The sequence below is a fragment of the Pocillopora damicornis genome, chromosome 2 (assembly GCF_964200805.1).
Source record: "Pocillopora damicornis chromosome 2, jaPocDami1.2, whole genome shotgun sequence".
In the NCBI taxonomy this organism is placed as follows: Eukaryota; Metazoa; Cnidaria; class Anthozoa; order Scleractinia; family Pocilloporidae; genus Pocillopora; species Pocillopora damicornis.
This window is the reverse complement of record NC_142671.1, coordinates 30,608,037-30,632,456: the sequence shown is the minus strand read 5'-3', so window position 1 is coordinate 30,632,456 and position 24,420 is coordinate 30,608,037. Positions and strand designations below refer to the sequence as shown.

General features: G+C 37.8%; 2 protein-coding genes across 3 annotated transcripts in view; both read right to left on the bottom strand.

The window, feature by feature from the left end:
* LOC113683859 (uncharacterized) overlaps positions 1-17,037 on the bottom strand; it is a 37,509-nt gene extending 20,472 nt beyond the window's left edge. Inside the window, exons 1-5 of the mRNA XM_089193279.1 lie at positions 16,899-17,037; positions 10,311-10,394; positions 6,140-6,211; positions 5,675-5,746; positions 125-196 (exon numbers count right to left, since the gene is read on the bottom strand). Of these exons, the coding sequence (XP_089049405.1) occupies positions 125-196; positions 5,675-5,746; positions 6,140-6,211; positions 10,311-10,394; positions 16,899-16,909 (311 nt within the window). The 5' untranslated portion in view covers positions 16,910-17,037. The remainder of the gene's footprint in view (positions 1-124; positions 197-5,674; positions 5,747-6,139; positions 6,212-10,310; positions 10,395-16,898) is intronic.
* A 983-nt stretch (positions 17,038-18,020) lies between these two features.
* LOC149050814 (uncharacterized) lies at positions 18,021-23,401 on the bottom strand. 2 transcript variants are annotated; one of them, XM_089198362.1, is made up of 6 exons: positions 23,368-23,401; positions 21,988-22,320; positions 21,654-21,902; positions 20,285-20,408; positions 19,336-19,407; positions 18,021-18,096 (listed from the first exon to the last, which is right to left on the bottom strand). In XM_089198362.1, the coding sequence occupies exons 1-6, from the start codon at positions 23,399-23,401 to the stop codon at positions 18,021-18,023; spliced, it is 888 nt and encodes a 295-aa protein (XP_089054488.1). The 2 variants fall into 2 exon arrangements, 1 of the variants encoding a protein (XP_089054488.1); XR_016184430.1 differs by lacking the exons at positions 19,336-19,407; positions 20,285-20,408; positions 21,654-21,902; positions 21,988-22,320; positions 23,368-23,401 and adding an exon at positions 18,338-18,469 and having other exon boundaries at positions 18,042-18,096.
* Between the last annotated feature and the right edge of the window lie 1,019 nt (positions 23,402-24,420).

The window sequence follows — 24,420 nt, the reverse complement described above, 5'->3', positions numbered from 1 at the left end:
TGTCATTTTGAGACGTGGCCATATAATAAACAGTTATTTTCACAACATCACAACACGATATTTGGTAAAGAAAAGCAACTTTAAAAAGAATCCCTATAACACCTGTAAGAAATGTTCTACTTACAGTTCTTGAAGGAAGACCATTTCAAAAAAAGCTCTTGGAGGCAGTTGTTCCAGTTGGTTGTAGGACAAGTCACTATAAAAGAGAAAACAAGGTGAACCCTTTATCATGAAATTTCAGGTATTCGTGACTCACACTGAAATCATTATAAGGAAATGGATTTTCTGGGGCTAACGAAGCTTTGAGTCTAAGTCAAAGTAAGTCGGTTTGTCTGTGCGGCTTGTCAATTCCCTGAGGATGCAATCCGCACTGAATCTCAGACAAAGCCTTTCCTTTCCGCGTAAATTATCATCTCCAACCCTTTGAATCTTGTAATACTCATAAATAACAAAACCAGTAGAAGCTTCATCTGCTCTCTTGATAGGAATCACTTGGGTCTCCTTTTAATGTAGAATTACTCCGAAGTTAATTATAGAGGAGTAGTGCATCTTCAACACCAGTAAACAAAGCTTATTATTTAAGTTAAACTATAGATAGTTATTAAACAGAAACATCTAACAGAGCTAAATAACACCACGCGTACGATGCACAGGTTTTCATTTCTTTGTCAAATAATTAAATTGAAAAGGAGAGGATTAATTACAATCATGTCAATAAGGACAACAAGTGCAGAGCGGGAAAAGAGCCGGCAGACTATGAAAGGTTACAATGGACTATGAACTGAAGGATTGTTTGTCGAATTTCACCGCGCTAGCTGCAGAACTGCAAAAAAAAAAAAAAAATGAGAGCGAAAGCAAAATAATAATAAGAAAAATAAAGTTGCGATTGAAAAAGCAAAGAAACAGCAACAGAAAAGACAGGTGATTCCTTTGTCTTTCATTACTCCCCCGTTTTCCGAGGTTTTCTTTACATCAATCTTCAACAAATATACTGCCACAAATGATATATCAAATGTTTGCAAAAGTGCAGGTAAGCACAGGAATTGATTTAATAAACATATCGGAAAAAATTATCTTTCTTGGTATATGGATCGATGAGTTTGATAAATCACCTAAACGATGGTCGAGTTATAGCTATATATGCTGCACGTTTGTTGCCAACATTTTACCAATTGATTGTATTCTCAGATGTATTGCGTCGCTAAGTTAACGTAGATAAATGCTGATGCGATGTAGGTGGTTTAACATAATTTCAGGTCTAGTCTTAAAATAGTGAAACAACTTTCAAAGAGGTGTAATAATTCTAGTAGCGAGACTGAGGGCGGATCCGGATGACAAAAAGCGATAGACAGAACAATGGAGTGCACTTAAAGCTGACGCGTTCGACCAATCCTTTGCGTGTTGAGTCGCTTAGTGCGCCTAACAGCATTTATTAGCAAATATTTCGGTCACGACATTTAGACGATAAATAATTTATTAATTCTCTCTTTTCTCTCTCCCTCCCTCTCTAGATTCTCGAGTCAGTATTTGCTACTTCTTTTTGCTTACCAGTTTTAAATATTTTATTACTATGTCGGAGTCTGTATCGTTCAAGGTGTGAAAAACAAGCAAGTCTTTCTTCATTAAGGGCACTACATCGAAAGATGCTCGGGAAGTTTGGGCAAACAGAAGCAAAACCGGTGTCTACACCTGCTGATTTGAACGTCAAGCTACAAAAGGAATACGGTTTTAGCCGACCGCTTGATGTGACCTCCTATGAATCGCTTGTAGGAAGCCTACTTTATGCTGCAATCGCAACTCGTCCAGACATCGCCCAAGCAGTGGGAGTTGTCTTCCTTCATCAAAGGCACTTCGTCGAAAAAATGCTCGCGAAGTTTGGGCAAACTGAAGCAAAACCGGTGTCTACACCTGCTAATTTGAACGTCAAGCTACAAAAGGAAGATGGTTTTAGCAGACCGGTTGATGTGACCTCGTATCAATCGATTGTAGGAAGCCTACTTCATGCTGCAATCGCAACTTGTCCAGACATCGCCCGAGAATTGGGAGTTGTGTCGAAGTTCTGTGCCAATCCCACACAAAATCATTTAACAGCAACAAAGCGAATCCTCAGATATCTGAAAGCAACTGCATATCTCGGATTGAGATACAAATGCTGATGGAAATTTCATTGGTTACTCAGATGCAAATTGGGCGGGTGATATGGATGACCGGTTTTCCACTTCAGGAAACGTGTTCTCACTGGCTGGTGGGGCAGTAAGTTGGCTAAGCAAAAAGTAGGCTACCGTCGCATTGTCGACAACAGAAGCAGAGTATGTAGCACCCAGTACGGCCACTCAGGAAGCAGTCTGACTTCGAAGGTTGTTGGCAGACATGGGAGAACCTCCAGAGGGACCAACTGAAATATATGAAGACAACCAAGGGGCTATTTCGATAGCTAAGAGTCCCGTGGGCCATGCCAGGACCAAGCACATCGATATACGTTACCACTTCGTTCGCAAAAGAGTACAAGACGGAGCGATCGCTTTGAAATATATTGGTACACACGAGATGATTGCTGTCATCCTTACGAAACCTTTGCCTAAGCATCGCTTTGAGAAACTTGTTACTAAGCTGGGCATGAAGACTGTCAAATAAGCAACGTCAAAAGTGGGAGTGTTGTTATTATGTATATTATGATTTGACCGTTGTCATTTGAATTTGATATATTTCACAGGAATTATTCATTTGACTTATGATTGGTCCAGGTGTTTCTTTTCCTTTTGTTATTCAAACTTTTAATTTTTTTAAATTAGCATACATATTTTTTTTTCTCTCTGTGTTGTAACCGTCTTTCTCATTTGAGCGGAATAAGAGTTTGTTTGTTTGCATTTCATTAATTCGTCTTCGTCCTCTTTACCAGTGATAAGCCCAAGTTCCTGTGATCTTGAATCATTTCGCACTCATTCCCAAACGATTTCCTCTTCACAGAGTCATTTTCCACCAGGTCTTTCGTTAAGCTAAGTACATAACTAGTTTGCTCGTCGGTAATCTTCCTCCAAAATCGTGAGGAATCAGTTTGTAGGGAGAAGGCGTTGACTGGACCAGATACATCACTCTCGGACTTTGTGAGGGCGTTGACTGGACCAAATACATCACCCTCGAGCCTATTTGAGGAAAGAGAGCTACTAACCTTCTCTGTGCTTGTCATCTTCTCACTGGGATGTGAGATGTCCTTTCTTTGTTCCGCGCTTATTCGCCGGAGCTTTAAGACGATTGCTTTGAATGAATGCACTTTCAGCAAGTTTGTTGTCGACACTTTTTCATTTAGTTCACCCTCATATAGCCCCAGTTGCAATGTCTTCTTGGAATAGTTGTTGAAGTTTTTCCTCTTCCTCCTTTGTACATGAGGTAAGCTTCTCTTCTTTCGCGTGAGTCTCAAATCAGTCTCAGATACTATTTCATGGACGCAGTAGTAGTCTGCTTGCGTTCGTGTCATGTGTTGTGCCAGGGCAGCTAAATGTTCCTGCTCGTCGGGCATGCATGTGTGCATTTCAGTAGCGAGGGATTTCCTGACTATTGTTGCGTACATCCTTCCTTTTGTCGCTATACCTTCTCGCTGGCAAGTTCTGTAAACAGAAGTAGACACTTGCGGCGACGTTAAGGGTATGCCATTACTAGACACGAATACCTGCTCGACCTTTGGATCCAAGGTAGTATTTTGACTTCTTACAGTCTTAGGTACATCTCTATTAGCTTGTACAAGTCATCGTAGAGCCAGACGACTGCTGCACCATACACTCCAGCCGTTTTATGATCATTTACCAGTATCCTGTATCGTGCTGGGTCTTCAACTGTTCCAGGATAATAGACAGCCTCCTGAAACTCACTTATCTTTATATCTTCAAGTTTCTTACGACATATATGAAATTATTCGGTTTCCGATTTTTAAACAGAATCTAAAATCAATACCATTACCACCCTGTCGATCGGTAACAGGCTGGGCCTCCGAAAACTAGTCTAATTGATGTGTTGAAAAAGCTTAGTTGAGATTTATTGTTGCATGAGAGTACATTTTGCACGAAATCCATAGAAAATCGCGATGAAATACATATCTGGGTAGTAACGTAATTGCAACCGTAAGAAATACTCCCTGTGCGTATTTGCTGCAGTGGAAAATATGTACCTTTGCGTAACAAATACCCACTCCGTATTTGCTATTGTAGCAAATACCCACCCTCCGAATTTGCTACCGTAGCAAGTATTAGCTTACGTAGCAAATACCCACTCATCGTAGCAAATGAACACATCAATCTAACTCTCCCTCTCTTTCTTTCCCTTTTAAATCCCTTTGGATTCCTTTAAAAACTGGTATCGAAATGAAATTTGTGGTAGCAAATTACGAGTTATTAAACGGGTTGAAACGCGGCCTAAAAACTGTTTGTAAGTTAAAAATCCTTCACCAATAGCAACTTTGAAAGTAAAAACGTGAGGTACTTTATATTAAATTAAATTTACTATCTGAAATCCCCAAAACAATTTAGTCGTTTTTAGACCCCAAGCAATGTTTTGAGTTCTACGATCTACTATAAATATACTTTCGGCAAGTCAGTTGAAATTTGGACTTTTTATTGTCAGTTGCACAACAAAAAAACTGAGGGAATTATATGGCATGAATAAATGCAGCATTAAATCTCTTGTGTCTGAATAGTGTCTCATTTGACTTTAGTTTTTCGGTGTAAGAACGACAAGATTTGCACACGCCGTTGCAGCAAATAAACAAACAGACTCTCACAACTTCAAAACATACATTTAAAAATGGTGACACTGACTCTCTTTGTCACCTAAAACTAAACAGCGATAAATCTACGTGGATTAATCGCCAATGGAAGTGTATAATACTCTCCTTAAGTTCGCTGATTGTTTTTAAGAAAACATCGTCATGATAATCATGTTGCAAAGATTGCTTGGAAGCCCTTTAAATTACCTTTATCTTTACGCAAATAAAACTGTTTGGGTGAAGCCTATCTCTTTAATTTGCATCACCTCTTTTTTCTATACTATCTACTCGGCAAAATTTTTTTCAGTTTATGGCCGGGAGGATCTTGCCGTAAATACAGTCCTAAATCATTCGGGGTCTTTTTTTGAAGCATTCGTTTAACTCTTTGAAAACAAAGTTTTTCACCAGCCTGGGTGGGTCCGTATTATTTCTATTACAGAAATTAACAATTATGTTTAGTAAACTGAACGAATTACCGATTCACTTAACGATAAATGCACCCGAATTCAAATGAATTTCCCATCACAAAATTTTCGTGTCGTTACTGGGCTCTGATAACAACTGCTCCTGGGGCTAAAAAATTGCTGAAATTCTAAGATATGGTGACAAAAAGTCTGTTTTAACTTGTATTTACCTGGATGCCTGGTCTTTGCCTTCCCTACCCACCCTCGATACAAGGTTGAGTTTGATTTTGAGGCCAGTTTCTAGTCCTAGCATGGCTGGTGGTGGGGTTTTTGAGGAGGGAGGGAGGGGGGGGGGAATTATATGGTGTTTTGTTGCTCGCCTTTTTTCTTTCGCAACCGATTGTACTTTTTTCATCTGCTAGTAGTGGAATTCTGCGTTAAACTGTTTCGGGCCCTCGACTCACTCGTGTGGATGTTTCAGTGATGAATAAAGATTATGTTGGTCAGTACTTACACTCTGTCGAGATAAAAAAGGTGGCTGAAAACTTTTGGGGGTAAGTCCTGTAACTGATTATGGGATAAGTCCCTGTCAACAAGAAAGAATCAGAACAGATAGTTAGATGTGCGCTTTTAGATGAAGTTTAAAACTCCACACAACTCCTAGCGGGAGAAAGTCTTGTTTTATTTCATTTTAAGCGCCCCGCCCCCCGTAATAAGCCGCCTCCCCCAATTCCTCCTTCACACTTTCTTAAATACAAAAAAAAAACGGTTTCTTTGCTACTTTATCTATAATTTTTTAAATTTAAATTGATTATTAAATTGCTTGATTAGGTTGGACAGGTTTGAAGGAGTTTTATTGCTAGCTAGCCACAAACTTTTTTTCCACCGATAGTTGTTGAGGTGGTTGAATTCTGAACGAGACTTTTTCGATTGTGGATATTGCAGTTGTAAATAAAGATTTATGTTGGTTGGTACTTACAGTCTGACGAGCCCCGAAAGCTCTCTGAAAATTTCTGAGGGTAAGTCCTGCAACTGATTATGGGATAAGTCCCTGTCAACAAGAAATCATCACATCAAATATTAGAGCTGCGCTATTAAGTAAAACCTATAACTCCATATAACTCCTTGCGAAAGAAAGTCTCGTTTTGCTACGTTTCAAGCGCCCCTCGAGTAAGCCACCGCCCCCTTCCTCCTTCTTTTTCTCAGATATGAAGAGAACCCGTTTCTATTGCAACTTTACCTATAACTCTTTAACCTTCAATTACAGCTTAAGCGCCCTCCTTCCAATTAAGCGCCCCTCCTTTCAGCCGAAATTCGAAATTAGCGCCCGGGCGATTATTCAAGGAAAAGCGTTGAATAAAGTCGGTTACTTAGGTTTGACTGAAGGGATTCCTTATTGAAAATCAAGACGGACTCGTTTTGCAATTGGTCAATATAAAATTATTTGATACAAATATTACATTTACAAATAATTCAAGACGTCTCTGAATTTTCAGATTAACGGAGATTTTGATGTCATCGTGCAGAATGTGGATCAACCGGCTTTTATCTATACACCTTTCCCCTCCCCCCTAACGCACGACTGTTCTACATAGCTGTGCAAATAAGTAATTTGACACTTTCCTTGGGGTCATCTTCAATTTCACAAGCCACCTCCTCGTCCGTTAGAAATTTTATTTTCGCCACTTTCGATATTGTGATTACAAGCCTATCGATATTGCTTTTGTTTTCTACAAATTTTCAGATAAACTGAAACTTTTCAGACATATTGGTCTATTGATTTGTGTTTACTCTCTGGTACGTGGGTTGTTATGTTAATCTATAGATAAATATACCCAACGTACAAAACTGATTCTGATTGGTCCTTGCGAGTTCGGTATTATCATAGCGCGACATATCCGCGCAGTCGGCATCGTGAAGAATTTTGTCGTCTAGGAGGAAAAAATTCTGTTTTTCTGAAATAACCAACGAGTTCATTATGGAAATTTTCGACAAAACGGATGATTCCAAAGGCATGAGGCTGATCGTTGTAAAACTAAATCCAAACTCCAATGTTTAATTTCAATTTCCTTAGCGCAACAAAGTAACTCACAAACAGCAAACAGCATTAGATGTTGGTACAAAAACTGTCCCGTTGTTAATTTGATTAGAGAAATAGGACAAAGAGAAAAATCTCCAAACTCTTAAAAGAAAACTGCGGTAGTACTCAGGTAATTTGAACTACATGTTAGCCCGGAACCGAGTATTCAGATCGTCACAAATGCCACATCATGTGGCCACGGACACTCGTACAGGTTATATGAGGCAAATTGTCGTCATTTTTCTGGGACATTTTATGGCATCTCAGAAATGCTCCAATGTTTGACATCAGAGGTTTTTGCCAGCGGTGAAATAGTAAGCAAACGAGTTTCCAATACACTTTTAACCTTTCAATGGGATTCATTCCACAGAAATAAAAGTCCCAACTATTCACCAAAGCTCCTTGATCGCATGAAACGAAACACTCGGCGTATTCCTTAGCCTAGCAGTAAGAAGTCGCAATGTAGTTTACATCGACGGTCAAACGGCGGGAACTAAACCCTTCAATGAAAACAACACATCGTTTACTGTCAAACGTTTCCAAGGTGTTTCAGATCTCACTATTTTTACTGGTCGTTATAAACAGTCCTGGACCTCGAGTAATCTTTGGATTTGCGGATTGGAAAGCCACTCTTCATGTGTCCTATTTTACCTACTATAAAGTAATTCTTGTTTTTATTATCCTTCAAATATTTTCAACGCGCTGGAAAAATTTTAACGAACAGCATATCGTTTGCTGCATGGGATGTTTACTTTTCGGTATTCTCTGGTGAGACTTGATTTGAAGACGTGACGCGTTCCGAGATTAATTTTCTTGGTCAATTCCGACCCCATGATGCTGTTTCAATGCTTCAGCTTTTCTAAAGGCAAGTTAAGTTTGGAATATTTTACCCTCTATTCTTTTCACATTTCGGCGTGGAAATTTGGTTCAGCCTAATTGCCTTGACCAGAAGACCAGTCTTTCCACGCAAGACCTCGCTATCATGTCAATTTTAATTCATGATGTCAAATCAAAATGGCCACTCGCTGAAGAAAATGCGGTCCAATCCAATAACAGGAATTATTGAACTAATCATAACAATAATAATAATAATAATAATAATAATAATAATAAAAGAAGTTTAATTCCACTACCATCGCAGTTAATCTGAATTACATTACTATCAGATTGTGGGAGAAAAAGAGCTCCTTACAAACAATAGTCCTTGACTCTTTTTGTATATTCCTAGGCATTCAGTCATGAGAGTCAGCTGAACAAATGACCTCCTTATGTAGGGACCAGAGTTTCCAATGGTCTAAGTACAAATAATGGCTGGGTGGGTCGCCTCAAGTCGAAGTGAGTTACCCTGACGACCACAAATAATTGACAGAGCCTTCCACACCGCTCACTCAGTCATGAACGGAGTCCAATGAGAACTCAAAAATAAGTTAATGGAATAACTTCCTACACCATTAACTAAAGTTAGTATATACGTACTAAGGGAATAGTGCTTTTCGCGCAAGTTGATTGGCTAGTTCAGATATGAATTAGCAACAACTACTCACCTCCACTTTGGTGAATAATTGTGAAGGCCGTCCAACTATTAGGGTCGAATAATTATTAGGCTTAAGATCACTTCTTTTCTTTACAAGGACTTTCAAGTTCCGGCTTAGCATGCGTAGCTAGAGATTTTACGAGAAAATTAATTTGACGGAGCTAGGAGAGGGATGCTAATCAGACAAAAATATAAGTAGTTCCTTCGTTTGCAATTCGACCACTCGTTTACTGGCCCAGTTACGGCTTACTCTGCAAAAAACTATTAGAGCCATCACCTTAACCAAATCCGTTCTCATGCCCGCCTTCGTGTGCGGAAATCCCTAAAGATGTTGGGGCTTTAATAGCGTCTGATTGGATTGATTCTAGATTTACATTCTTCCAGGAAATATGCAGGCAAATTAAACTCCTGTTAAGTCTCTCCTGACTCGTTCCAAGTCCAATTGCTGCTCATTATTGGTGTCAAGAAATAATTGACTGATATTTTCCCTTTGTTCGTTAGTCAGTCAACTCAGAGGTAATTCCTTCGCCCTGCCCCCTCACCCCCTCGAAGTAAGACTCTTAGGTTAAGCGCTTGCATGATCAGTTTCGTCTCCATTCCGCCACCGAGAGCGACAATCTTATTGTCTAAGTGGCTATTTATCTTGAGCATCCAGTCATGATGCTCGACCAAAGGCGTTCACGAAGTCACATTATTTCTGTCAGTGACGCCGCACTTTCCACAAGCTATACTGCCTGGTGTATGTTATGGAAATCATTGAGGAACAAAAGTTGTGGTCACATGATGAGCCGCAATCGCCATAAGAAAGTTAAATTATGATCAAAAAAAGTATCTGAAAAAATTTCCAATTTTGCCAAAGGTAACACTAGAATCAAGAGTACGATACCAAGCTGGTGTGAACTTTCAAGATCTGAGCGAAATGGTCTAAGCCGTTGTTACTTTAAATCAAAAGACCCTGTATTATGACAGACGGATCAAAATCAACCAAAAGAGACTAATGAACTGTTAAAAATTTGGAAATCAAACGATATATAACACGGAGCTGACCAATTAAAGAGTCGAGCTTTAGTTATTCAAATAACACGTGATTATGCATGTGCTTGATTTCGTTTGATGACTAACGCCCACGTTTATAAAACGTTTTTCTCAGATGACATTATTTCTTTCGAAAATCTCATTTACCTGGCGGATCACGCTCAGTGACAGGTAAATTTTCACGGTGTCCTCACCTTTATCGTATGCACGATGAAAGAGATGCTAGTTTTTTTTTTTTTTCATGACAGAAAGAAATTATGGTTTCTAATTTCGCAGACTTAGATCTACGTCGCTTGATGGTTTTCACCAGGCATGTACGGCCCCTTCGCTGTCATTCCTGTATGCAACACTTCATGGGTTTGGGAGGAGTCAGCTCAGCATCTATGCACCCTTTCTTCCTCCCATTTCATCCCGACACTTACCTGGGTAAGTTACAGACTTTGATCTACTTTTGGTCCCCGTAAACAATTATACAATCAAAGTTCAACAGTCTTTACTTACAGCGTCACAGTTGAAGAAAAGGACCAGTAAATTCCGCTAAAAACTTCTGGAGATAGATTCTTCAATTGGTTGTGAGACAAGTCCCTATAATCAATAATAACAACAACAAAATGTAAGCTGCGAACCATAGGATAACGTTCCGCATAACGAATAAAAGTGTTTGATTATTTCTTGATATGATTTGACTGGTTGGGGCTATTTGTATATCATGGAATATATCTTCATTGACTAAAATTTTACTTGGCTTTAGCCGCACTGAGGCTGTTTACCTATGTAAACTTATCCTGAGACTGAATAATATTGTTTATTTGGTATTTTATGAAGGTGGTAACATCTGCTAATCTAACTAAAAGTAACAATTTCAAAATCACGAGACGGACGACTTTCAATTAGTTGGGTGGAGTTGAAATGAAATCTTAAACTTAAGGATGTACAAAAAAGAATGTTAAAGCAACTGTGCGTGCTATCCTTTGACCTCCGAATGGTCCTTCATTCAAACATTTCAAGTTATAGAACAAAATCCTTCATCTCAAAATTATATCAAACTGCGTAAAGTGCAGTACAAATATAGCGCGAATAGAGCACAAGTAAATCACAAATATCCTGCGATATTGTACAGTTGGTTATTATGTACTGTAAAAAAAAAGTGAGCTGTTTGTGAACTATCCGCTTTACTTTTCCCGCCTTATGAAAAATGAGCAGAAACACTTGGCAGAAAAAAGTTCGGTAATAAATAACTTATTAGACATTTTGGTGTGTAGTATTTTTAGTATTTTTACTCGTTGCGCATGTTTTACACATTTGTAATAATAGGGACCTTAAGCAGTCAGGACGGCAACGCCAGTGAAGACTTCAATTAAAAATGAATTTCTGCCGTTAATTAGAATTTAAAAAATGGCTGAATGTGTTCACCGTCTCATACGGCGCCACACCTCAACTTCAGCATAATGTATAAAAGAGGCGTTGAGTTCCAAATGGAAATTAAAACAACTTGCCGTCGCGGTTTCGGTTTGCAGACGACGCAATTTGTGGTGATTTCACGTTGTTGTTTTGCATGGGACGGCTATGAAATGTACAAAATTTTCAAACGCACGTGCTGAGCTATTGTTTTGTTAATTAAATCTATTGTTTTTCCACGTCCTCGTTGCTGTCGCTGTCGTGGTTTGCTTAAGGTCCCTACTGTGCCTGATACCAGTGCTGCATTAAAAGGTTTATGCACCTCCAATCTATTACCGGACGGGCGATTTCACGGGCGAATTAAACACGAAAAACGGCACGGTAAAAGTTTAACCTTTTACCTGAAAAAATGGCCTTCTACCTGATTTATTTATCACAACGTAACAACAGTTTTGGGCAGACAGTGACAACACGCATGACTGGTGCAAAGGTCAATCACAATGTCGCAACGCAACAATAACTAAGTAGTCTCACGAATTAGCTCTAAGCTGATGTGAACAACGTGTTTGCTGATCACAGCTGGTTTTAGCAGATTTATAGCCATTTGCAAAAGGCTTCTCGTTCTTTGAATGAAACGCCCCGGTTGCATTCTTTGCATGCCTCACAAGCGTACGCGTGATTCTAAATACTCCTGTAGTAAAACGTAAATGAAGATATTCGCGCTCCCTGTTCCTACACCCATAGCCTGATGCTCATTGAGAGCGAAGTTGTCCGCCCAGCTCTCTCCTCCAATACTACGGATCGATACGAGTCGTCGTACCCCTCACTAGGGAGACAAACCTTTTTTCATCTCATACCACTGAGCCCTGATGGTGGTGTGTCCATTCGTACGAGTCGTATGAATATTTATTACGGAAACCATGGAAACGAAACGAGTCGTAAAGCTGTGCTGTCTATCCAAGAATGTCATTAGGGAGATTTTTTCACAAAAGTGGCCCTTGTTCTAAAAGCAACGCGTGAAGTGCGCAAGCAACAACTCTATTCCTCTTTGTTCTAAAAAAAAGGCCTGCTCGCAGTGCACAAACGATCACTGCATTTCTCGTCTTGGCAAAAAGCGCTAGGCAAAATGGACCAAATAATTTCCATTAGGAATGGTGCTTTCGAAGCCCTTTGGGCTGAAGGGTTCTTTCTGACTTTCATTGGCGATATTCATAAATAATTTTATTATAAAAAAAATTGTCACCTATAATTTGTTATAAATTGCAACTTCTACAGAACTTGTGAAAGGAAAAGCATAGAAATTTCTATTGTTATCAAATAACAACCAAAGTAATGTGAATTCTGTTTCAATACAATGCAATATTAATGAGCGGACAAATTCGACGCACGCATCGGAACACCGAATACATGCAACCGTTGAAACGATGATTAGTATAGGTAGTCACAGGCTTTCGAGTGCAATTTGGAATAAATAAGCACGAGCAAATTTTGTCAGTCACCCTAATGACATTCATGGATAGACAGCACAGCCATACGACTCGCTTCGTTTCCATGGTTTCCATAATGAATATTCGTGAATCGACGACTTGAACGACTCGCACGAATCGACACACCACCATCCGGGGCTAATTCGCTCAACGTGGTATATCTAAGTATCCCTAATGACATTCATGGATAGACAGCACAACCTTACGATCCGTTTCGTTTCCATAGTTTCCGTGATGAATATTCATGGTTGACGAATCGTACGATTCGTAAATACTTTAGACGACTTGTATCAAGCTGGGGTATTGGAGAACGAGGAATACATTGCGTGAAGTCCACAAACAACAAGAGTATTCCTCGTTCTAGAGGCACTGCGTAAAGTGCACATATAACAAAGCGCTTAGGATGATTTTGCAGGAAGACTCTTCACAATTCAACCAACAAAATTACTTGCAAACGCACGGAACCGCCATGGACCCAAAAATGGTAGGAGTTTTTGCAACTATCTTCATGGCTAAAAATTCAAATCTTAGATAAAGGCGCTGATTGGAAACACTACATCGACGACATAATCCCTCTCTCTCGAACACAGCCAACATAAAAGATGGGGATATACTCAAAAGTTACCCTTCTAATAACATACATTGAAAAATTACTCAATTCTGATTGGTTAAGATAAATGCAGTTTTCAGGTAATTCAGTGCAGAAGAGAGTTAATTCAGTGCAGAAGAGGGTTAATTCAGTGCAAAGAAAGTGACAAATCACACATTCTGGTTGGCCAGTAATCAAAGAAACTCATCAAATCAATCAACTCAATCAAATGCGAGCCTTGGATGTCAGAACCAAATTTGAAAATTTGAAAATTTGCGAGCGAAACGATGGCCGGCGTTTTAGGTAGGTTTTCTTTCGCCACCGCAACTGAAAGACAGCTCAAACAACGGAAACACTGTAAAAAGCTCTGCATTCTGGTTGTCGATTTGGAAAAAGTGGTGTTTAGAGAAGGGAATTGCCAAGGAAATCGAAAATTATGAGCCGAGCCAGCTTAACACTTTGCTCGAGCGATCCAACGCCGAAATTGAAAACAAACATGGTTAAACCTCGGAAATGACGATTCCATTTCATCGAAAGTGATTCGGACACAGCCTGAACAATTCCTTGAACTGTTTAGCCGGACTTTGAACTATTTTGCGCCTTAAAGATGTGAAGATATCATTGCATATTATCACGGTTTTGATCGTACGCGCTCGTTTCGAGCGAACGCACGGTTTGAATAAATTATTTTTGCACTTGATACACGCGCTTTGCTTATGCTTAATTATGATAGGCCATCTCGTATTTTTTCATGTATATTATTAACACGTAATCACATGATTTTTCTCTAGCAATTTGGAATAAACAAGTGCTACCTTGTTAATTATTCAAAGACCACAAAAAAAACTTACTCGTGCTTATTTATTCCAAATTGCATTCGAAATCATGTGATTACCTAGACAAACATGCTGATGAACGAACTAGAGTTGAGCTATCGATGTAACAGTGCTTAGTTTCAAAATTTATATATCACAACAGCTGATTCGGACAGTTTTTCTTTTTTCAAAATTTCGATAAATAGCTCCCCACAGACTTGTTCTGTCGATTGGAATCGTTCATACGCGGCATTTTGCAAAACCTTTCTCTCGGTTTGAAAGAAACCTTGATACAACGTGCTGATTGATTCACGTATTTTGCAAAAAAAGCAAGTGTTCGAAGCGACCGAAAATAAGTCACAATGGCTCTTTCTCCAAAACAAACTCGTATTAAAGAATAATGTTGAGTCAGTCCGTAGTAATTGATATGAATTATAATCCAGATTAAAAGGAATATCTGCATAGTGCATAACAAAGTCTATAATTAAAAAAACTCCAGATACGATTTAAATAATGTGCAACTATATTTAACATTATCGGATATATCTTCATTGGCCACAGTAAAATTTAAGGAGTGGCTTAATCATTCCATTATCCTAGGGCCGAATACCATTGTTTATTTAGCATTTTCTGAGGTTGATACTATCTGCACATCCAAGTAGAGGTAATGATTCAAAACCATGAGGGATAATATTTCTATTACTTTGCTGGAATGAACATGAAATCCAAAATTTGAAGAAGTAATAAACAGATTGTTAAAATAAACTTTACGTGCCATCCTTTCACCCCTGCATGGTTCATCATTCAAACATCTCAAGCTGTTTACCCATTTGAAATGTCTCATAAAGATGTATCCTTTCAACCCCTCTGGAAACAACTTCCAACACCTACTTTGAGGAACCCTTAGGGGCAATCATTTTTACTGATTAAACAATAACAACACGGCGAATAAATTATTTCGTTACCGTTAGCTATAATACAAACTTTGTGAGACAAGAGGCTTCATGTGATCTTATTAAGCAGTTATTGGGTGTTTGGTTCCATAGTTAACCAAATTCAATTTCAATTAATAAATTTACGATTTTTCATTTTGCTTTTCATTTAACGTTTATTTGCAGTACAGGAGTCTTACTTACAGCGTCAACGTCCCCCCTGGGGAAACCTTAATGCCAGTGAACACCCCTGATGGTAAATCCTGTAACTGGTTTTTGGACAAGTCCCTGGAATAAATAAGTCATTTTAACGCAGTGTAAACTCTGCTGTCTGCGATATGTATGTTTTCCTACATCTTGAAAGCTCCCGATACTTTTCAAAATAATAACATTAACATTTGATTTGCCTCACATTAGTGGATAATAAGATCAAGTTACTCTACCCTTGACATCCTAATGCAAAATAACATTGTTCGATTAATCTGCCAACATTTCACACTATCTGGTTTTCTGAGCAGTGGTACAAATTTTAAAGATAGCGGATACTGTGATCAGATAATTGAATTAAATAATTAATTGCTAATTGATTAGCAATTTGGAGTAAACAAGTACTACCTTGTTAATTTTTTCAAAGACCACAAAAAAAAATTTTTACTCGTGCTTATTTATTCCAAATTGCATTCGAAATCATGTGATTACCTAGACAAACCTGCTGATGAACGAAATAGAGTTGAGCTATCGATGTAACAGTGGCTGACACTGTAAAAAGATGGTTTCGTGCTTCGTTTTAAAATTAAGATTTCACAACATCTGATTCGGACAGTTTTTCTATTTTAAAATTTCGTCAGAAAGCTCCACTAGAGACATGCTCTGTCGATTGGAATCGTTCGTACGCGGCGTTTCGCAAAAACTTTCTATCGGTTTGAAAGAAACCTTGACACAAAGTGCCGATTGATTCACGTATTTTGCAAAAAAAGCAAGTGTTCGAAGCGACCGAAAATAAGTCACGATGGCTCTTCCTCAAAAACAACCTTGTGTTGAAGAATAATGTTGAGTCAGTCCGAAGTAACTTATATGAATTATGATCCAGATTAAAAGGAATATCTGCATGGTGCATGGCAAAGTATATTATTAAAAAAACTCTCGGTACGATTTAAATAATGTGCAACTATTTTTAACGTTTTCGGATATATCTCACTGAAAAATTTAACCCGGCCTTGCTAATATTCCATTATTCTAAGGCCGAATAGCATTGTTTATTCGGCATTATCTGAGGTTGATACTATCTAGATTACTTGGCTGGAATGAAAATCTAATCCAAAATTTGAAGAAGCCTGAATAAACAGATTGTTAAAATAAACTTTATGTGCTATCCTCTGGCCCCTGCATGGTCCAACATTCAAACATCTGAAGCTGTTTACCGATTTAAAATGTCTCGTGAGGATTAACGTCGCTCGTGATCATACTAGATTCATTGGTTATTCATTTATTAAATTGAATTGAACTCGCTTATTGATAAACTTAACGAAATATTTGAAATCATCTTACAAAGATGTATTCTTTCAACTCCCTGGACAAAAATTTCAACAGTTACTTTAAGCAACCCTTGGGCTAAATGTTTTCTACTAATTAAAAAGTAACGATACGGCGGAAAAACTGTTTCGTTACCGTTAGCTGTAATACAAACTTTGTGAAACAAGAGGCTTTGTGTGATCTTATTAAGCAGTTATGGACGGTTAGAAAGCGGTGGCTCGACCTATTGGATGTTTGGCTCCATAGTTAACCAAATTCAATTTTAATTTATTGATTTCCGATTTTTTGTTTTGCTTTTCATTAACGTTGATTTGCAGTATAGGAGTCTTACTTACAGCGTCAACATCCCTCGGAGGGAAACCTTGATGCCAGCGAACACTCCTTGCGTTAAAATCTGTAACTGGTTGTTGGACAAGATCCTGGAACAAATGAGTCATTTCAACGAAGTGTGAACTCTGCTGTCGGCGACATGTGTGTTTTCTTAGCTACATCTTGAAAGCACCCGATACTTTTTCAAAATAATAACAATGTTTGTATTGGACTCACGTTAATGGATAATTAGATCAAGTTACTCTACCCTTAAGAGATTCTCGTGCAAAATAACATCGTTCAATTAATCTGCCAACATTTCAAGACAAACCATCTGGTTTTCTAGGCAGTGGTACAAATTTTAAAAGATGGCGAAAACTTTGATCAGATTAATTGCTTGTCGATGATTAAAACTCGCATATTGAAAGAAAAGGAGGACTCATTTTAAATCACTTGTTGTTATACTCCTTTAATCTCGCTGGTGATAGGACCAGCCTGCTTTACACCTAGTGGACAACACAAACAAAAATTAATGTTTTGGAAGGTCTCTCTCTTTGTAATTTTATGCACTTGCATGTCAGTGGTGGATTCCTGGTTAAATGTATAAAATTGTATACTTTTGTGTCATAGGCTTGTGTTGCACTTGGAAAGAGTTTTCCGAGATGTGTTTTCTGGGTGGATAAAATCTGTCGTCGGGGGACATTCCAAGTGCGACCCTTACTTTTGCAATTAAAAAAACAAAAATCTTTTCCAATCGGTGAAAACATCAAAATCACTGTAAAGTGCTTGGGTGGTGCAAGCAGATTTTGGAAAAGTCGGGTTAAATAAAAGAAATCACAGGGATGATTGTCAACGACTTTCAGTCGTGAACTTTGTCGATTTGATACACGATAAATTTGAAAAACACAATAAATTTCTTAGATCTTCGCGCTTTCGATATGGATGGTCTTTAATTTGTAGTGCTCCCTCACAGTTTGATGTGTTATTTTTTGCAAGTCATGGAAACTCTCCGCAACAGGACACATGATTACGATATCATTTCTTCCGGGCAGTAAACATGCACTGTAATTTCTGACCTACTGTAGTTCTCATTTTTACGTGGTCAAAAAATCATCAATGAATGTTCGTAAGCTAAAGAAACGTCCTCCTTACAGATATTCCAGCCTTGAGTTGTTACTAAAGGCCCCCGCTGGCAAGTTCTGCAACTTGTTCTTGGACAGGTCCCTAGGAACAAATTAACAAATAAAGTACCTATTTATAAAGGGGGTACGTTTCTAAAGAAACTGTGGTGCTACGTCGGTGGAAGAGTGTAACAGGGTAATTTGGTACTATTAACTGATTTGACACTGTAAATTGGCGATTTGCTCTGACGAAGGGCTAACGCTTGAAACCGCGGCTTTGAAACTAATTACGGTGCCCAATTCACGTTAACAAATCAGTTAATAATACCAAATTACCTAACTACCTTATTTACTCCACTGTTAACCAGAATTACATAGCTTACAAAAAAAATTATGGACTTGCACTGTCCGTATGGTGCTTGTTAATTTGAGCTTCACGCAAAAATTAACTTGCTATGAGTTCTTCCTTTAACTTCGAAACATTTGTCAATTTTATAATGGCTGATCTATAGAAATGTAGATTCATCAAGATTATCCTTATGCCATTCACCTTCTCAATGGGGCAGTGACCATTTAAACAAGATAACTTTTATCAACTAATAGATCAGTACACCTCCTCCAACGATATAGTTTGAACTTTTCAACCAATTCCACATCTGTGAGCAATATCCGTGGCAATTATTGCTTAAAAGGTTTGAACAGCTTTTTTGGCTCAAAAACTTACCATAGCAACACTACAGTCTAATGCAGTGTCACCCAGTTTTAGCTTCCCTTGTCTTTCACTCAAAAACGAGTGCGGTGAACCCAAGATTTAATTATTCAGCACCAGTAAACACATTATGACTTAGCTCTTGGAAACTTTTTTAAATATTAGGGGAATAAATTTGGACCCACCTTAAATTATCGATAAGGCTTTTTTTTTTCAAACTCTCAGCAAAAACCTACCACCTTATATGCTGATTGCAATTTAACATGAAAAAAAAAAGGTGTGGTCACCAAACTTGGTTATGAATGAGAAGCACATACAGTTAAAGTTACGACTGTTTTTAAAATACCGGATAGTAAAAATGGTGAACTTCTGCGGCATGGAAAGAAAATATTCAATACTCAAATCGAGCAAAGAAATAAATACTCTGATATTGATGGTCCGACATAGATATCTTATCAAAGTTTACTCATCACTCAGAAATTACAGAATTTAATTTAGCTGATTTGCGAAATTCATGCATTTTGATTTGCGAAACGCACCCAAAGCATCTCGCTGAAAGAAACATTATTTTCCATCAGTTATTCTCCAATACATCGAAATACAAAAGAAGTTGACAATATCAATATGACTCACAGTTTTAGCAGATTAGAATTTCTACTGAAAACTTCCTTCGGCAAGTGCTTCAGCTTGTTGTTTGAGAGCGTGCTGCAACAAAAGATAAAGTCAGTTTTAACTCAGATTGTAAAAGGATAATCAGCAGCAAGCAGTAAAACCATCATCTGTTTTTTACCGAGTGAGTGTCAAAAAAAGAAAAAAAAAAAAAAACAGCAGAAAACCTGTCGATCGAAAGTAAGACTGGGTCAATATCTCAAACTCTTGCGTAAATCTGACTGAAAATTAACCTATACAACATTTCCAAATGTACTGAAAATGCATTCATTGGTTTCTTTACATTCTAATTAGTTACAGAAGTATAAAAATCTAACAATTTTTACATATGCTAAGTACATCAGTTGGCTCTTCTTTCTTTTCGACAATTTGAATGAAGATAGGAAGGGAAATCTCCCGACGCATCTGGTTCAACAGTTATGGAATGTAATTCTTCTTATTTCTTATGAAATGTCTTACAAAATTACAGACGACCATAAAATGATTTTGTCTTTAGCATACCTTCTCATACTTTAGGCAATCAGTGTGCCACTTCCAAATTCGAACGAAAGCCAAATTTGAGGCTTAATTTTATACATGAAAAAATTACGTGCATCTGATTGGCTAAAAACGATTGCATTTTCATGTAAATTCTAAATAGCGCGCGCGCTGCCAAAATTTCGTTCTTCTTGACGCTCTGTGGTGAGTTTTTCGTATGTAAATCGTTAACATGACTAACAGGTAACGACATGATTTCGAGTGCAGTGTGGTGTAAATAAGCACACATGTAAATCTGTCAAAGACTACACATTGTACTCGCCGTAGGGACTCCTTCAATTTTGTTGTCTTTGAAAATTTATTGGTGCTTATTAACACCAAATTGTACTCGAAATCATGTCGTTACCTAAAATTATATAATGTATTAACTACTTACAGTTTTCCTGTGGCTCGGGGAATTTTCTTTGGAATTAACTTAAGCTGTTTCGTTCCACAATCGGCCGATACTAAGCTCCTCATGTTGCCTTTAAGGACTTTGCATTGGCACTGTTGAGGACACTCTGACAAACAAAAACAGGCTTCCATTAAAAATTGATATTTGAATCACTTGAATCACTTTTAAATGATAATTGACAGAAGATGTTTGCATCACTTTCTGGTTACTACGTTTGAGCTAGTTGATTGATTATCCATTCTGAACGATTTTGCGATTCCCCGGCTTCAGAAAATCAATAGTTTGAACAGCACAGTTTTTGATGGCATCACAGCAAAAATCGTTAAAATGCGGATCGATTGCAGGCAGTATTATTTTCAACACGCTTTGTCACGTGAGAAAGGGAAAATCAGTTCGCCATTTTAAATGTTATTTGGATTAGTTTCTCAACGTGATTAACCGATAACAAAAAAAATCTATATTCAACAATTCACTTTTTTTTTCTTTTTTTAAATGTTTTTAAATATCAATTAATAATGGTCAGAAATCGATGAAAAGCAAGGAATAAGAAAGCTATGTGCAATACATTATTTGAGACCTGGTTTGATTCTTTCCAACGTGAAGAACGATCAAGGTATGATACATTTCTTTGACATATATTAAATGTAACAAAGCCGCACTAGGGAGTTCTTCCTAATTGGTCTATCATTCCCTTTCGTAATGGTAACAGATTGCATATCTGACTTCAAGTACAATTCCAAACTCGAGACCATTTCTATTCCTTCTGTGTCTGCTAAGTTTAATACAACGGCTGCTACAACTTCGTCTTCTCAAGACTTCTTTCACAAATGCTTGTAAGAAAAACATTGCACCAGAATGTATTGATCTGCTTAGAGCAAGGCGGGCGTAATCTATTTTGTGACAAGATGGTGACTTAGACAAGAAAATCAACGTTGTTTGTTGAAAGAAAAAACAGTGGCTGTTAAACAGACGCAATTCTTGTAAACTAGTTGTCTCGTTGTTATGGTGCTTTGAATGGACGCCGCTCTTTTAGATGCAGCGTTTTTCCATATCCTTGCTCTTACATGTGGCGCTTATTTTTGAGCAGCGGTCAATCGAGTCAATAATGTTTTTAAAATTGAAGCAAAAGCATGAAAACTAATCTTTTAATAAATTGAAAAATAGAAGCTTAGTTATTTTTTGTTTTATTTCGTAAATATGACTTTTCAGGTTACCCTTGAATAAAACTATCGACGGTTTTATTCTGAAACCAAAAATTCCTAAAACTGACTCAAGACAAAGAGTAAGGTTTACTAAAAGCACACACAACAACTGAGATCCCCTTGAAGTAAAGATGTAACTTGAGACTTACTCTCGACGATAAGATTGATGTTTTTCCTCTTCAACTGGCCATGGTCGTCTACTTCGCAGCTGTAAGTTGTACTTCTTTCTTCTTCAGTGACGTTGATTTGAAGTCGCACGCTAGTGCTGTTTTGCACAACAGCGCCATTCTTTCTCCAAACAATGCGAGGAGCTGGTCCACCTTCCGCCGGGCACCACAAAGATGACGATTGGTGGAGGACAAACTGAGTCTTTGCGACGTTTCTTAGGTTAGTGGGAACTAAGCACAAACATAAGAAGACATATCATCCAGAATAAATTATACCATTAGGAAAATCAGAACATTTTAACCTAAGAATACTTACCTGTTGCACTTAATGCTTTTCCCTCATAATATCTGGGATAAAATAGCCGGTATCTATGGTTAGATGAGAACCTTAACCACGTGTTCTGTCCATTGGAACGTAGCGTAAAGTGAGGAATGTATCTTCCACAAAATACACCCAAAAGATTTCCAGACTGATTATACCCATCACGGATCTCAAGATATTCCTCATCTGCACAAGGTGCTCCAGGTGAGTCACGGTGCATCCATAGCCCCAATCGTATTTCCATATATTGCCCTTTTCCCACTTGAAGACGCTGGGTTGAACCAAAGTCTGGGATATCACGGGAGTATACTTCTGCGATTATTGCAACTGACAAAGAAAATAATTTCACAGAGGAATAACTACACATAATTTGCACAAGTAATTCATTAATGACTGTCCATCTCGTTTTTTTAAGCTTCCGTTATCGTGTGCGTAGACGATAATGAAACTCATGATAGACTGTGAGACTAAGTTCATAGGAAAATTTTCCCTGTACTCTTCTGGTAAACCTGTAAAATGAGAAGTATTTATTCTTAATAAATCAGTGAGCATGTCAAACTCCTACTTCAGTAATTATAATTAACAACTGATTGGTCACGCTGTGCTACAAGAGTCAAATGTCCCTGGTCGTCTATGTGGTAAGCATGGATTGCACACATAATCTTCGCGCAAATTACGATGTTCTCGTTAAGAACTATTATGAATGGCAAGTGGCTAGGCTTGGATAGCTTCCGTTCGCATAATAGTTTAAACTGCCAGACAGTAATCCTGATCGGTAAAATTGCATAATTTACTCGAAATATTACCACGATTCTTAAATTACGCTTTTAATTACCCTAGGTGGCCAAAAAAAAACGTTCCTTCGGGTTGTACCTATTTTCACAAATACGGATGGTAACCTTGGCCTAATATGTAACGCTAATTATAACTAATTTATGGAGCGTATAGATTCCTCGAACTTAGCACAATAACATTTCTTTACTGAGTCGTAATCATCAAAATGGAGGAGCTGCTAAAAGGCACTAACACTATAAGAAAACGAGAAATTATCAAGGTATACAATAAAAGATTTGTGTTTAGAGCCAATGAATTTCTCTGAACCTTCCTACAACTGTTCTGCTTATAAATAATGTTACTGATTTCCCTTAGTTTTGCCCATAATTTTACGTGAACTTCCTGACAGAATACTTGCCTCGAACATTACATATTTTTAACCATTCTGCCGATAAAATTGATCTAAGCTTACCCTCGGCAGATCAGAGTAATCTTTGGGTTAAAATTTTGTCACAAATTTTCTCATAACCAAAACTACTCAATGGTGTCTCATGCTCGCTCGTGAAAACTACACGTCTTAAACAAGCGCAACCGACTTACCCAAAACAAAAGTGAAAGTCCACATGTTAGACATCTTTCCTACAAAGAAAAGCAAATGAGAATAAAAATAAATTCAAATCTGTCTTATCTGTGAGCCTCTACTCGGCACCTCAGCATATCTATACGTTGTAAACGTTGCGATTCAGTATCATCATCGGCTTCGACCTGATTTTCTTTGTCTCGTGATTGAACCGCAATATTTATTCCTTCATGACTAAGCGTTCCCCAGCCACTGTACGTGGCTATATCATACGGTGAATGTTTTTACCATTTCATTGACTGCTATTTTATCATTGCGTCACACCTATCCCAATTCTAGTAATATTCCATATAGTGTTCTTTGTGAAAAAGTTGCGTTGGCAAATAAAATAAAAATTCATCGTCGTCAAAAGTTTATTAAGAAGTTAATTACTCATATAACGACGCAAAGCGTTATGTTCTCTTATCCTCGCGTTTTTTTTTTCCTTTTTATTTTTCTCCGGCAGAGTAGCTTAACTTGACTCTACTTAAACTAATTTATAACACAAAAAGAACTACAAAATTACCTGAAAAGTGTTTGTTTTTTTCTCCGCAAGAGTGTTTTTATTCTGCAGTCACATTTACCAAAACAACAAATATTTTATTCACGTATACATCAATAAAACCCTAACAGATGTCTCAAGCTGGTGGGGTTGTACGTAAGTTGCTAAAGTGGAGGCTTGACATATATTTATCTCACGTCGCCTCTGAAGAAAGGTTTATCAACGTGTTTAAAGCTGAGGTGGAAAAAACTGAAAGATAAAAACAAAGACAGTGTTCGCACTAGTTGTGGCAAAATGATAACGTAAGTTATTTTTCAGAGGAGAAAATCTTTCACAAAATGAAGTCAGCCTCTGGCCTCTCTATTCATTTCCTCTTTGTTTAATAATTAGCATTTCGAATGTCTCATTCTTATTTTGGAAAGGAAGTTTTAACACCCGCCAATATTTCATTCTAATCTGTGAATCAAAACATTTATACCTTCAACTTTGTAAACCGAAAATCGATTACAAGACTCGGTGTCTTAAGCTATGC